A 12,614-nucleotide genomic window follows, 5' to 3' on the forward strand; every position below is an offset into this window, starting at 1 on the left:
GTTTCCATTTTGGTGGACACTCCCCATCAGGTGGAGACAGAAATCTGCACACCAGCCTCTGCATGAACATGGGGACTGTCTTAGCGACCACCATGACATCATTCAAGCTCCAGACAGAAGGAACGTTAATGTAAGTTCCATTTATTTGATGTAAATAAATCCCCCAAACTGCCGTTAACCCAACTGGTGGGGGGGGGCAGTGAATAGCACTACATGTATAATTTCTAATAGCAGCTGCTTTAGATCCAGGGATAGTTTTGTAGAAAAACAGGTGGTGCTCATTAGCATAACTCATTCACATATGCTGCCCCCCCCCCCCACCAACCAAAAACAACCCAACGCAAGAAAGGAGAGCCCCGGGTGAGCGAGGCCTGCTTGGGCGGGCTAGAGATCCAGCCACCCAAGCAGGACTTGCTCACCGGGGCCACCTGCTGCCCGAAACCCCATAAGCGGAGAGAGGGTGGCACGGGGGCCCAGCAGGGTCAGGAGGACCCAGGGCTTCCGCGAGGCCGAGGCGTGCCCGGGAGGGGGCGGGGCTTCCCAGCGCTCAAGATGGCCGCGGAGCGTTCGTGCGCCGTGAGGTCAGAGGTCGCGCTGCCTGTGACGCCGAGGGGCGTGGCCGGCGCGGGGCGCGGCGGGATTGTCGCGTAGGAAGCCCGGCGGAGGGGGCGGGGCCTCCGCGAGGGGAAAAAATCCTCCATTTTGGGGCGCCGGAGGAGGAGGCAGCGGCGGCGCGCTCGGGCCGGGTCTCGCTCCCGCGGAACGTCCCTCTCCGTCCAGGTGGCCCGGAGGCGATGGCGGCCGAGAGCCGGGAGGAAAAAGGTACCTGGCCTGCTTCTCCGCGCAGGAGGCTGGGGCTGGGCTAGGCCGGGCGGGCGGGGGCGGCCGTTGGAGCGGGGCCGGGCTCCTCCTCCCCCCTCTCGGCCGAGGCAGTGTCGCCTCCCCTCACGCGCCCGGGAAGGATGGCCGCAGAGCACACAATTCACGAGGCAGGGCTTTTGCTCACGACACTCTGCAGCTTAGAGGGAACGTTGGTCACGATGTTGATGGCTCTTCTGCAGCTAGCCTTAGGTTGGGTGGATCTTCCTGATCTTCGCTTATGGATTCATAATGCCCACAGGCAAGGTCACATATAACTGACTTTGCAAACCATTTTGAAGTGCGTGGAAATGTGCAGTATAAATGTTTTTGTACTTGAACAGGACCTTTTTGGTGTGAGATTTCAGGCAACGTGTGCAATGTAAAAGTGTTGCAGTCACCTCTCTGCAGCCCCTTTGCCCCTGCGAGATGCATAAAAATTTTCAAGGAAAAAGCTTTCTTGAAGCACCTAGGAATTAAGTTGTGTATATAGAGAAGGTACCAAAGATCAACCGAATGATCAAAGATTTTAAAAAGGAAATTTGTGTTGAAATGCATGTTCTGTAGGTGGGAAACCTGCTCTCTAAGCAAAATGTGAAAATCCATTTTTATGTTTTATCCTTCTACCTTTTTCCTTATGACTCAAGGCAGCTTGCAAGTACCACAGAACTATTTAGTTAATCAGTAAGTAAAGTTTGATAACATTGATACAATTGCAGTATTCAATTCTAGCAGCAGCAGTTCCTGATAAAACAATGTTATTCAGTCAGTGAGTGGATTACAAAACATGACAGCATTTGAGTCTAACAGCAGTGATTCTTGGTAAACAACATAACACAGGTTGAGTTGAAGGTGAGGAAAAACCCATTGTCCTTAACAGAGACCACTTTTCAAGCTGACCCTTTACACCCCAGCTCTACTCTTCTTCATGCTTGGCATCCTCAACAATTCTGTTTTGTGCACTTTGCCAGACAGCATGCACATAGGGGGGCTTTATGTATAGCTTCAGGTAGGTTGCTCCAAAATGTGGGAACCACCGCAGAATGCATGAAGTGGGCAGTTGCAAATTTTTACTGGTTTACAGGGTGCTGCTTGAGAAGGTCTTACTCAGATGAGGACAGCTGTCCTAATGGAAGAGGTGGTCTTGCAGGTATGCTGGTCCAGTGTGATTAAGGGCTTTGTAGCTGGTCATTAGACCTTTTAATTGAGCCTGGTATCGGATCAGTTGTTTAGGAAGAATGATATACAGATTCTGCTTAGTAGGTGACAGTAGTTGGACCACAACATTCTGTACCAACTGGAGTATTTGAATTGTCTTAAAGGGGAAGCTCATGTAGAGTACATTGCAGTAGTCTAGCCTCATGGTAACCATAGCCTGGATACATGTAGCCAGGTCAGCTGAGTCAAGGTTGAGTGCCATCCTCTGATCAAAGTGGAGTGGGTAGAAAGCCTTATCACCTTGCTTTTCCAGCAATAAAGCTTGATCTAGAATTCCCTAGGCTCTCTTTTTAAATGTTTTGGTATTTTTGTATTTTTATGTGCATGTATATGTGTGTACACCTGGGAGTCATGACAACTTCTGGCGATTGGCCCCTACTGGGGGCCTGGAGGATATTCAGGGAGGTGGCTGAGTAAGCCTGCTGGAATCCACCCTTGCTTAGCTTCTGAGAACATTGGGCTCTTGACTGATCCACTGAGAGGCAGTCGGACCCATGACTTTCAGGACCGCCACCTTCCTTATAAATGACTTTGATGGGCCAAAGGTCTGATTCAGTATAAGGCAGCTTCATATGTTTTTATTTTGTTAGGGCTTAACTTCAACTTGGTTATCAGCCATTTAATTGTAGAAGTAAGGAATCTGTTCAGAGACTCTATAGCAGTACCAAGGGTGAACCTTGTGGAACCCAACAAGGCAGGTCCCACACTGTAGAAAGCTACAGCCACCTTCTGAGTTCTGCCCATGAGAAGTAGTTGAAGCCAAGCCAAAGCGTATCCCTTGATCCTTACTTCTACCTCCATACATCTCAAGAGGATGTCATGGTCCACTGTGTCAAAGGCTGCCAATAAGACTAGTCAAAGCAGCAGAGAGGTGTAGTATTTGGCTGCCTTTAGGAGGAGGTCTTCTACTACTGGAGCCTGAAAAGTACTGACATGATGGCCCCCTGTCAGTCCCTCTGACTCCTGAGATGAAATCCAGCACCTTGGTTTACTGCAGATCTGTGTGACTCGAAGAAAGTTGGGAGATGTCTCAAAGGCCTTAGTGACAAACATACACTAACTGTGCCAGGCTGTGTAAAAGTGCTCATGGGAAGATCTGCAAGGTGGTGGTGATTGCGCCAAAGAAAGCCTGCTTTGCTTCTATTAGGGTGGCTACTGGCTTCCAGTTTACACCCAGCTCAGTTGCTGCAGATAACTTACCACTTGCTGGCCCCAAAGTCTGAGCCTTAAATTCTCTGGAAGTGATAACTAGCCGTGATGCTTTTGCAGATTCTTAGCTGAGAGAATTAGGCTGCCTATAATATAGCTGAGACCTTTTTTTTTTTACTTTTTTATTTGTGTGTATTCACCTGGAAGTAATGGTGACCTTTGGTGATTGATCTGTACTGAGGGCCTGAAAGATATTCATGGAGGTGGCTGAATCAAGCGTGCTCCCACTTCCTGGTATTCCAAGGAGGGTTCCCATCCAAGTACTTGCCGGAGTTGACCTTTACTTAGTTTCTGAGATCGGATGAGAACAGTCTTGTCTGGGCTATCCAGGTCAGGGCACGTAATATAGCTGAGACTCGAGGAACACCCAAGTCAGTGTGTGGCCTGTACAGGGACCACTCGGAGCTGGCCCCTGCAATGAGTGCCACCGGGATCCTTGTCATAACTGTCACCTCACTGCGTGCCTAATGCCTATTATGCATCAGTTGCTGACCCAGGACATCTTTCCTTGTGCCTTAAAATGGGTGGCCATCCATCCATTACTTTAAAAAGTCATCACTAATAACTATTTGTTTTGGAGAACTAAGACTATGGGAATAATACTTTTTTCTTTTTCTGTGGCCAAGAACAGTATTTAATTTTGTCCTTTGCTGTTGTATGTTGTCTCTAGGCGTGGTACCATTGTTGTGCACTTGCAGTTTACCTATTTGTTTTTATCTTTTGGATTTACCTCTACATGTGTGCACGCATTTAACTTTGTGATTTAAAATATAGGTGATATAAGAAATAATAAAGTTTTAGCAAGAGTAACTATCTTACTATGAAACTTCAAAACAAATTTAGAACTTAATTAGGTGTCAGTCTTTAAATTTTTTGTATCGGCAGTTCATACATGAGGAATACCAATTCCTGGAGTTCACCTGACAGTCACACCTGCATACTTAACCAGAGTCTCACTTGTTCAGTTATAAACATTGTAATTGGTTTTTCTGATTTCTGTGCAAACTGGGGATGGGCATGAACTGAAAAACAAACTACAGTTCAAGCATGAACTGGGCTTGTTCATAGTTCGTTTTGAACCAGTTCATCCCTTGGTTTGTTGCGGTTTGTTTTCCAGACAGCCTGGTGCAGATTCAATCAGTTCCTAGACATTGCTGGGAAACATCCATAGCAATGGCCATTGCTTGATTTGCAGCTCTCGGGAGCCAATCACAGAGTTCCCATTCTGCTGTATCGGAGCAGACACACTGACTCAGCTGCTTTCACTTTGCAGCATAAAAAGAGAAGAGTTAGTTGTGTGATGTGTGCTGAAGCTGAGCTTTTTCTTGGAGCACCTGCTTTGGGGGGCTATAACTCAGGCATTCCAAATCTGATTTTTGTCATACTTGGTGGGTGGATGGAGGAGAGCCTGCTGAAGATGCCTGGGGAGTTAACTCATGAGGGGGCTGTTCTACACCTCCCAAACCAAATGAACTACAAACCTGTTTGGGCAATCAAATGAACCTATCTCTAGCGCACACTATTGTATAAATACTGTTTAAGATCAGTTAATTTATGTATCCTGAAAGTAATGCACAATCTTATGCTATCTGCTGCTTAAGGTATTTTCTTGTGGTTTCTTAAATGGCATATTGGGAGTACAGGACATCTGTTTCAAACTCTCCCTTTCAATCAATCCATTGAATCACGGTTTAATATAATTTAAAGATGAGCCATGGCTTTCTAAGTTAAAGAGCCCACACATACAAATTGCTGTTGTGCTCAATTGAGTGTATTTTCATAGAGATGCTAAAATTAACATAGAATTTACACTCTGTATTCAGCCTATAAGAGATCTATGTACAATACAGCAGAGTTGGGAACTGCAAAGAGGCAGTAAATTATTAGGAATTCTCCCCCACCCCACCCACCCACACTAATAGGCTCCTCCAGGAAATTATCATTCTTTGAGACTAGCAGGCCAGTATCTCTTCTTCCTCCTTCTCCATGTTCTGCTCTTTTTTTCTGAACTGAATCTCAGTAGTCCCAGTGTGCAGGCTCAGTTGTCTTCAGGTCAGAGAGGAAAGGTGTGTTAATTTGCAAAGTTTTGCTTTGTAATAATTTACCTGCATACTTGATTTTGTCTGTGGGTGCCTTCATTTTGCTGCACCCTTACACCGTTGCGGTGTAATACTTGAGTTTCTTTCTTCACAGAGTGCTGGAAAAGGAGTCAGACCACTGGTCTGTCAAGAGCAGTCTTGCCTGCTCTGCCAGCCAGGAGCTCTGCAGAGTCTTGGGGTGAGGTCTTTCCCATCCTTTTAACTGGCAATGCAAGGGACTGAACCTGGGTCCTTCTGCATGGAAAGCACCACTGAACCATGGCCCAGTCTCACTCCCAGTCTGAGTGATCATTCCTTGTTGGGGGGGGAATCCAGAAAGACATTGTATAGATAGAAGATGCAGGCACTTGGTTATGAATGTCTGGTAGAATGCTCCAGGGAAGCCGTGCATACCCTGGTCTCTTTATTCTCTTCTGATTTGCTAACTTTTATTTGCCTTACTTTAGCAACATGGATTGAAGCAGATAGTTCATTCCTAAGGTTATTGGATTCTACAGAGAAGATGTCTGTCTCGGAAACTGGACAGTATATAGCTTTGAATAACAGTTGTGGAAATCTTGAGATATTGTCCTTTCATTACTATAATCCTTAAGAGTTTTTATAAAAGACATTAATTCTAAAGGGTTTTAAAAGACCATATTGACAAAAATGTGCTACTCTTATCACACTGTTCACAGAATCTTTGCCTAGTGTAGGCCTTATCACTTACTGTCAGCCTTTTGTTCTGATTCTGTAAATTTATGGAAGCCATCTCTTATTTCTGTCCAAAGTCTATAAAGTGTGAGATTGCAAATGTTTAATTTGCTCATGAACAAAATATGTTTCTTTTTCAGGCATTGCTGTCAATGCTGCTTGTTGCTGAGCTTTACAGCATTTCTTTCACTAATACGGAACATTTTCTGGCTACATATTGCCTGCCCTTGCACAAGAGAAGCATCACATTCTGGAGCAGACTGGTGTTTGCTTCTCTGAACTTGTGTCCAGAACCACAAGAGTATGGTCTGAAAGAACTTCCTGCTTGTTTTTACAAATAAAACCTCCCTGCCAACCTCTGAAATTATCAGTAATCATGATGGAACCAAATCATGCTTCTGTATCTGAAGTTTGGGCGCAGAGCATACAGTCCATTTAACAATAAAAATGTTGCTGGGCAAACAGCTTGACAAGAAAGTTTTACAAATATTTTGATATGATTTGGTGCAGAGAATCATAGAATTATAGAGTTGGAAGGGGCCTCCAGGGTCAGCTAGTCCAACCCCCTGCACAATGCAGGAAATTCACAAATAACTCCTCCTAAATTCACAGGATCTGAATTGCTGTCAAAATGGCTATCTAGCCTATATTTAAAAACCTCCCAAAGGAGGAGAGCCCACCACCTGAGGAAGCCTGTCCCATTGAGGTACTGCTCTAACTGTCAGGAAGTTCTTTCTTATGTTTAATTGAAAACTCTTCTGATTTAATTTCAACCTGTGGGTTCTGGTCCGACCTTCTGGGCAGCAGAAAACAACTCTGCACCATCCTCTTGAAGTTGATTATCATATCGCCTCTCAGTCATCTCCTCTCCAGGCTAAACATACACTATTGCACCTGGGGGAAAGGTTTTAATTAAGTAGTGTTACTGGTGATGGGCATTATGTTCTCATGCACAGAGGAAAATTCCAGTTGTCAGAATGACTGGAGAAGAGAGCCATGTGCCTTCCGACATCTTTTCTCATTTATAGGTGTTGTACTGTTCCAGAAAATTTGCAAATTGTTCCATAATTGGAAAGGGAGTGTGGATTGGCCCCCCAGAGTCACTGTATGCTTTTGTGCTCCCTAATCTTAAATAGGCATACACATGGCCTGGCCCAACAAGGCATTATTTTTATCAGATCCGGCCCTCATAACAAATGAGTTTGACACCTCTGGCACTGTAGTAGGTTGGTGCCAGATTGGTGTAGTGGCTAAGAGTGGTGGACTCTAATCTGGAGAACCAGGTTTTACTCTCCACTCCTCCACATGCACCTGCTGGATGACCTTGGGTCAGTCACAGTTCTCTCAAGAGCAATTCTCTCAGAACCTCGCCTAATTTTGGGTAAAGTCATTGAGAGGGCAGTTGCAGTACAGCTACAGGGATTTTTGGATGACGCTTCCGTCTTAGACCCATTTCAGTCCAACTTACATCCAGGCTATGGGACGGAGATGGTACTGGTCACCCTTATAGATGATCTCTTGAGACATCTGAATCGGGGCGGCTCGTAAGTGCTGCTGTTATTAGATCTGTCTCAGCTGCATTTGATACAGTCAACCACCAGCTACTATCTCACCACCTCAACGACACAGGGATTCAGGAGTCTGCCCTTCAATGGCTTACTTCTTTTCTCCAAGGTTGGGGACAAAGGGTGGCTATAGGGGAGCAATTTTCTCAGAGGCACCCACTTGTATGTGGTGTGCCTCGGGGCGGTTCTCTCCCCGATGCTGTTTAACATCTACGTGCACCCCCTTGCTAGATTGTCCAGAGATATGGGCTGGGTTGTCACCAGTATGTGGATGACACCCAGCTCTATCTATTGATGGGAGGCCAGTCCAGCTGCGCCCTGGAAGATCTGGACCTGGCATTGCAAGCCATAGTGAAATGGCTCAGGCAGAGTCAACTGAAATTGAATCCAGTGAAGATAGAGGTCCTGTGTCTAGGTTGTGGCGGTTTGGGTAGAGAGATCCCTATGCCGGCCTTTGATGGGACTCCTATGGCGTCATCCTCAAGCCAGCTACCTGAATCCAGCTTCCACCGGAATCAAACTCAGGTCGTGAGCAGAGAGTTCAGACCGCAGTACTGCAGCTTTACCACTCTGCGCCACGGGGCTCCGTTAAAAAAAACAGTACATAACAATATAATAAAACCATAAATACAGTTTCCTCTTCTTCATTTATACCCTGGTGTTCTCCCCAAGGAGGCCCCACAGCAGTGTATATCTTTTCTCCCGGGGGGGGGGGGGCGGGGGGGAGACTGGCCTGGGGTCTGGCACCGGTTTCCATGGTGGAGCTGGGACTCAGCCCTGGTTCTCCCAGATCTCAGCCCAGCATTGTAACCACTGTCACACTGGACCATCCCACCCAAGGCATGGCCGTGTGACTTTTGGCTCAAAGGTTTTTACTTCCAGCTGGAGCAATTATGCTGTACAACTGCGCATCCCCCCCCCCCCTCAGTGTTTTAGGTAGAAAAAGTTAGGTTGAAGAGGATTATGTGAAAGAGCTTTATAGACAGTATTACTGTACTGTGTCTGTAGCCAGTCCTAGATTTATTTTAAAAAATGAAAAGTTTGGGTAAAAAGAAGTGTTTTGCCCTGACATTCTTTTGTTTAGCCCAAAGCAGTGTCCTGTTCTTCCTGCACAGAGGTGAGGTGGGTGGAATCCAGGCAGGACTCTTCCCTTTGAGATTCTCTAGGCACATGGCTTGCTATCTTGTAGATCCCAGGCTGAGGCATTTCTTTTTTCATGGGCTTTTAATTGAGATGTCCCACTGAGAGATCTTATGGTCTGCTTCTACCCTAAGGAATGTTTTATGGATATTGTTTTAGGCTGCTGAAATTTGTTTTTCAGCTTCTTTTAATAGTCTTAATTCTTACATTGATGTTTTTATGATTTTATTGAATGGGGCTGGAGCCTGCCAACCTTTCTTACTGCTTCCAAGCTATTCTTGGGTGTCCCCTATCCACCAGGAACAGCATTTCAGGAGGCATTTTGGACTGGTCAGAAGGCTCAGGCAGAGAAGAGGAGGCGGAGACTGCAGATTTATACCCCGCCCTTCTCTCCGGGTCAGAGACTCAGAGCTGCTTACAATCTCCTATATTTTCTCCCCCCACAACAGACACCCTGTGAGGTGGGTGGGGCTGAGAGGGCTCTCACAGCAGCTGCCCTTTCAAGGACAACTCCTGCAAGAGCTGTGACTGACCCAAGGCCATTCCAGCAGCTGCAAGTGGAGGAGTGGGGAATCAAACCCGGTTCTCCCAGATAAGAGTCCACACACTTAACCACTACACCAAACTGGCTCCCCCCAGACAGAAGAGTTTCCATCTGTGGAAATGGTAGGTAAGAGTTGAGCCATTGTGACACACGCACACATACAGCTGCTCTCTGGAAGTGTAACATATTTTTAAAGACAGTTTTGTCTGTAAAAAAATGAAAGACATTTATACTTCTTAATTTACTATATGTTGTAGATATATAATTCTGTGCATCTAGTTTTAAATTAGGAAACCCCGTGGCACAGAGTGGTAAGCTACAGTACTGCAGTCCAAGCTCTGCTCAAGACCTAAGTTCGATCCCAGTGGAAGCTGGGTTCAGGTAGCGATCTCAAGGTTGACTCAGCCTTCCATCCTTCTGAGGTTGGTAAAAAGAGTACCCAGCTGGCTGGGGGGGAAGTGTAGGTAACTGGGGGAGGCAGTGGCAAACCACCCTGTAAAAAAGTCTGTCGTGAAAACATTGTGATGTGACATCACCCCAGAGTTGGAAATGACTGGTGCTCGCACAGGGGAATACCTTTTTTTTTAGTTTTAAATATTAAGCAACAAAATAGTTTTTGTTTAAAAAAGTAACTTTATCATACTGTTTTATTTGTTTTTGATGTTTTAAATATGGGTTTCAGATTTTTGCTGTGTATATTTCAAGTGTGTCAGTCCATCAGGATTAAGTTTTGCATCAGCCTGAAGCAGCAGTTGCTTACATTTGTTTGAATTGTATGATGCCTTGTCATCCTAGCTGTGTTATCTTCTGTTTGCCTATGTACTTGCTCTGTCCACAAGTAAACGGAACCAAAACGAAGAAAGCTTAGTTCTGTCCAAGATTTTGACTGTCCCTTCCTCCCTTTTCCCACCTCCCGCAAGTTCAGATTCATTTTGTTTACACAGGAGAGAAATACATGGTGGGGGGAGGGCACTGCTGGCCATGATGGTTTTTTGGCTAGAGACTGCCCTCCCAGGATGGGAGGAGTACATGAGCAACCCGGGACAATGGAAACAGTCTTCATTCAGAGGCTTAAATACACCCTTGTGGCCCTGGGCTTTTATTTTTGCAGCATTCAGGCAAGCTTTATGGAAGGCATAGCAGATGAAGTAGCAGCTGTGTTACAAAAAGGGGAAGAAAACCTGCTAACTGTACAGCATTGCTTTGAATGAGTGACTGCAGCACTGATGCTCAGTGGCTCAGCATGCCATCTGTGGCTTTTCTGAGCACTGCGCCCCAACATAGCATCTGCCCCACATGTCAGGAAAGTGCAACAGGGTCCTTGCTGGTAGGGCTTGGGATTGATAGGTGGTACGCACCTTGGAATAACCATTCCTAAAAGGGCTGATAAGCGGCAGGCCTCCCTGAGTTACTTGCCTTGTGCCAAGGATGGAAGTAAAGGGCCCATCCTCTCCACAGCCTCCCCACTCTCATCCCAGCACCCAGGTGGCTGCTGAGGAGAGAAGATGCGGGCCGCAGTAGGCTAGTTGGGGTGGTTTTACTCCCCCTTCTCTGCAGCCAGGTGGCCTTCTAGGGTACCTTGGCAGTCCTGTTCTCTCTCAACTCATTTGCTGTTGGTGTGCTGTGCACGCCATACACTCATCTTGTGGGTATTGTGGTGCTTGATCCCACAGTGGTAGCAGTCAGGGCCAACTTTATAAGAAGGCTGTTGCCACTGCCCAGGTGACCTTTGTATGCCTAAGATTCCTTCTCTCCCATGTTGTGTTCTGTTTTTGTAAATCAGGTGTGCTTGAGAATCCATCTAAACAAAACCCACATATTAGCAGAGTTTGAATATGTTAAAAAGGGTAATTCTGGGGGGAAATGTGCTGTTTGTTAACAACTGGTTTTGCTTTCAGATGGTGAATTGAATGTTCTGGATGACATCTTGACTGATGCACCTGATCATGATGATGAGCTATACAATCCTGACAACGAACAAGATAAAAGTGAGAAAAAGGGTATGCTGTTTCTCTCGTTGGGTGTTCCCCCCCTCCTCCACACTGTTTCAAAGGCAGCTCAGACTGCTTGGACTGGGTTCCTTATGGGCCCCGTTGCATACAAAGAAGTAGCCATGTAACAGTCTGGATTGTTGCCTTCAACGCAAAAAGAAGAAAAAGCCTCTTGAGTATTAGTGTGGAAAACATCATACCTAATAAAACTTGTGGTTTGTTCCGAATTGATTTGGGTACAGCACTACGCACGTCTTGCAGCGTAATGTGGCTTGTTTTGGGGGCAGTTCATCCAAAAGTACCCAGCGCATTTGCGTCATTTCTGCGTGATGTCATCACGCTGGTCATGTTCATGGTGTGCCAGTGCTTTCTAGCCCTCCTGAGCCAACAAACCAACGAACCATGAAATGAAATGAACCACCATTTGTGCATTTTGTGCCCATCCCTCGTGTCTACTCTGATTGGTAATCAAACAAGCTGCTGCATTTTTTAATCTTAAGCATAAAGTGTGAGGGGCTTTTTAGACATGTGGGTGTGAAGATGGTGTCTTTACTTTTCTGAGTGGAGGGAGAGAAAGGAGCTGGAAGAGAATTGCAGCCTAATCTCTGCCTGCTGAGCCCATGAGGCTTCTTTGACTCCCATAATGGGCTTTTTGGTGATCTTAGGAAACAGCTGGGAGGAGGGGAATGTGGTGAAAGGTCTCCCTCTGTCTACATGCACCTTCAAGCATTATTCATAGGATGCATCCTGTTGTTTGTGGTCAGTAAAAGCTTGGATAAAGCAATAGCTCAAGCAAATGTTTGTCCCACTCAAGAGAAACTTGACTCGTGTTTTCTAAAAAAATTGGCTGTGGTTATTTTTTGTTATCTTAAGGAATGATAGAAAGGTAAACTTCAGAGTGACTTTTCCTTCTCTTTCAAATGAAGGATCCAAAAGGAAAAGTGAAAGGATAGAATCAGCAGAGAGCAAGAAACCAAAGCCTGCTGTGCATTCTTCAAGGCAGATGTTGCCCAAACCTCCAAGCTCATCCATTGGCAGCCACAAGAGAATAGTCAGCACCAAAGGAAAGCCAGTGCTGGAATACAAGAGTGAGGAATATCAGAGGTCTGACAGGAACAAGCGGCCAGAAGGTGACCGAAAGGCCCGTATGACCAGCAGCAGCTCAAGAGACCCCTATAAAGGGCCGCCCGAAAAGGCAGGGGTCAGGAAGAGGGATCCTGACAGAAGGGCAAAGTCAGCTTCTCCAGATGCCTGCGAAGTAAGTCATATCAATAACACAAAACGGGATCACTGTGTA

At 46.0% G+C, this 12,614-nt stretch overlaps 1 protein-coding gene across 3 annotated transcripts in view; it reads left to right on the top strand.

Moving 5' to 3' along the window:
* The first annotated feature begins 582 nt into the window (after window positions 1–582).
* YTHDC1 (YTH N6-methyladenosine RNA binding protein C1) overlaps window positions 583–12,614 on the top strand; it is a 46,026-nt gene continuing 33,994 nt past the window's right edge. For all 3 annotated transcript variants that reach the window (XM_060247847.1, XM_060247849.1, XM_060247850.1), the window contains exons 1-3: window positions 583–822; window positions 11,225–11,326; window positions 12,244–12,575. In XM_060247847.1, coding sequence (XP_060103830.1) covers window positions 795–822; window positions 11,225–11,326; window positions 12,244–12,575 — 462 coding nt within the window. In that variant the 5' untranslated portion in view covers window positions 583–794. The remainder of the gene's footprint in view (window positions 823–11,224; window positions 11,327–12,243; window positions 12,576–12,614) is intronic.

Source organism: Heteronotia binoei, chromosome 10, assembly GCF_032191835.1.
Source record: "Heteronotia binoei isolate CCM8104 ecotype False Entrance Well chromosome 10, APGP_CSIRO_Hbin_v1, whole genome shotgun sequence".
Classification (NCBI taxonomy): Eukaryota; Metazoa; Chordata; class Lepidosauria; order Squamata; family Gekkonidae; genus Heteronotia; species Heteronotia binoei.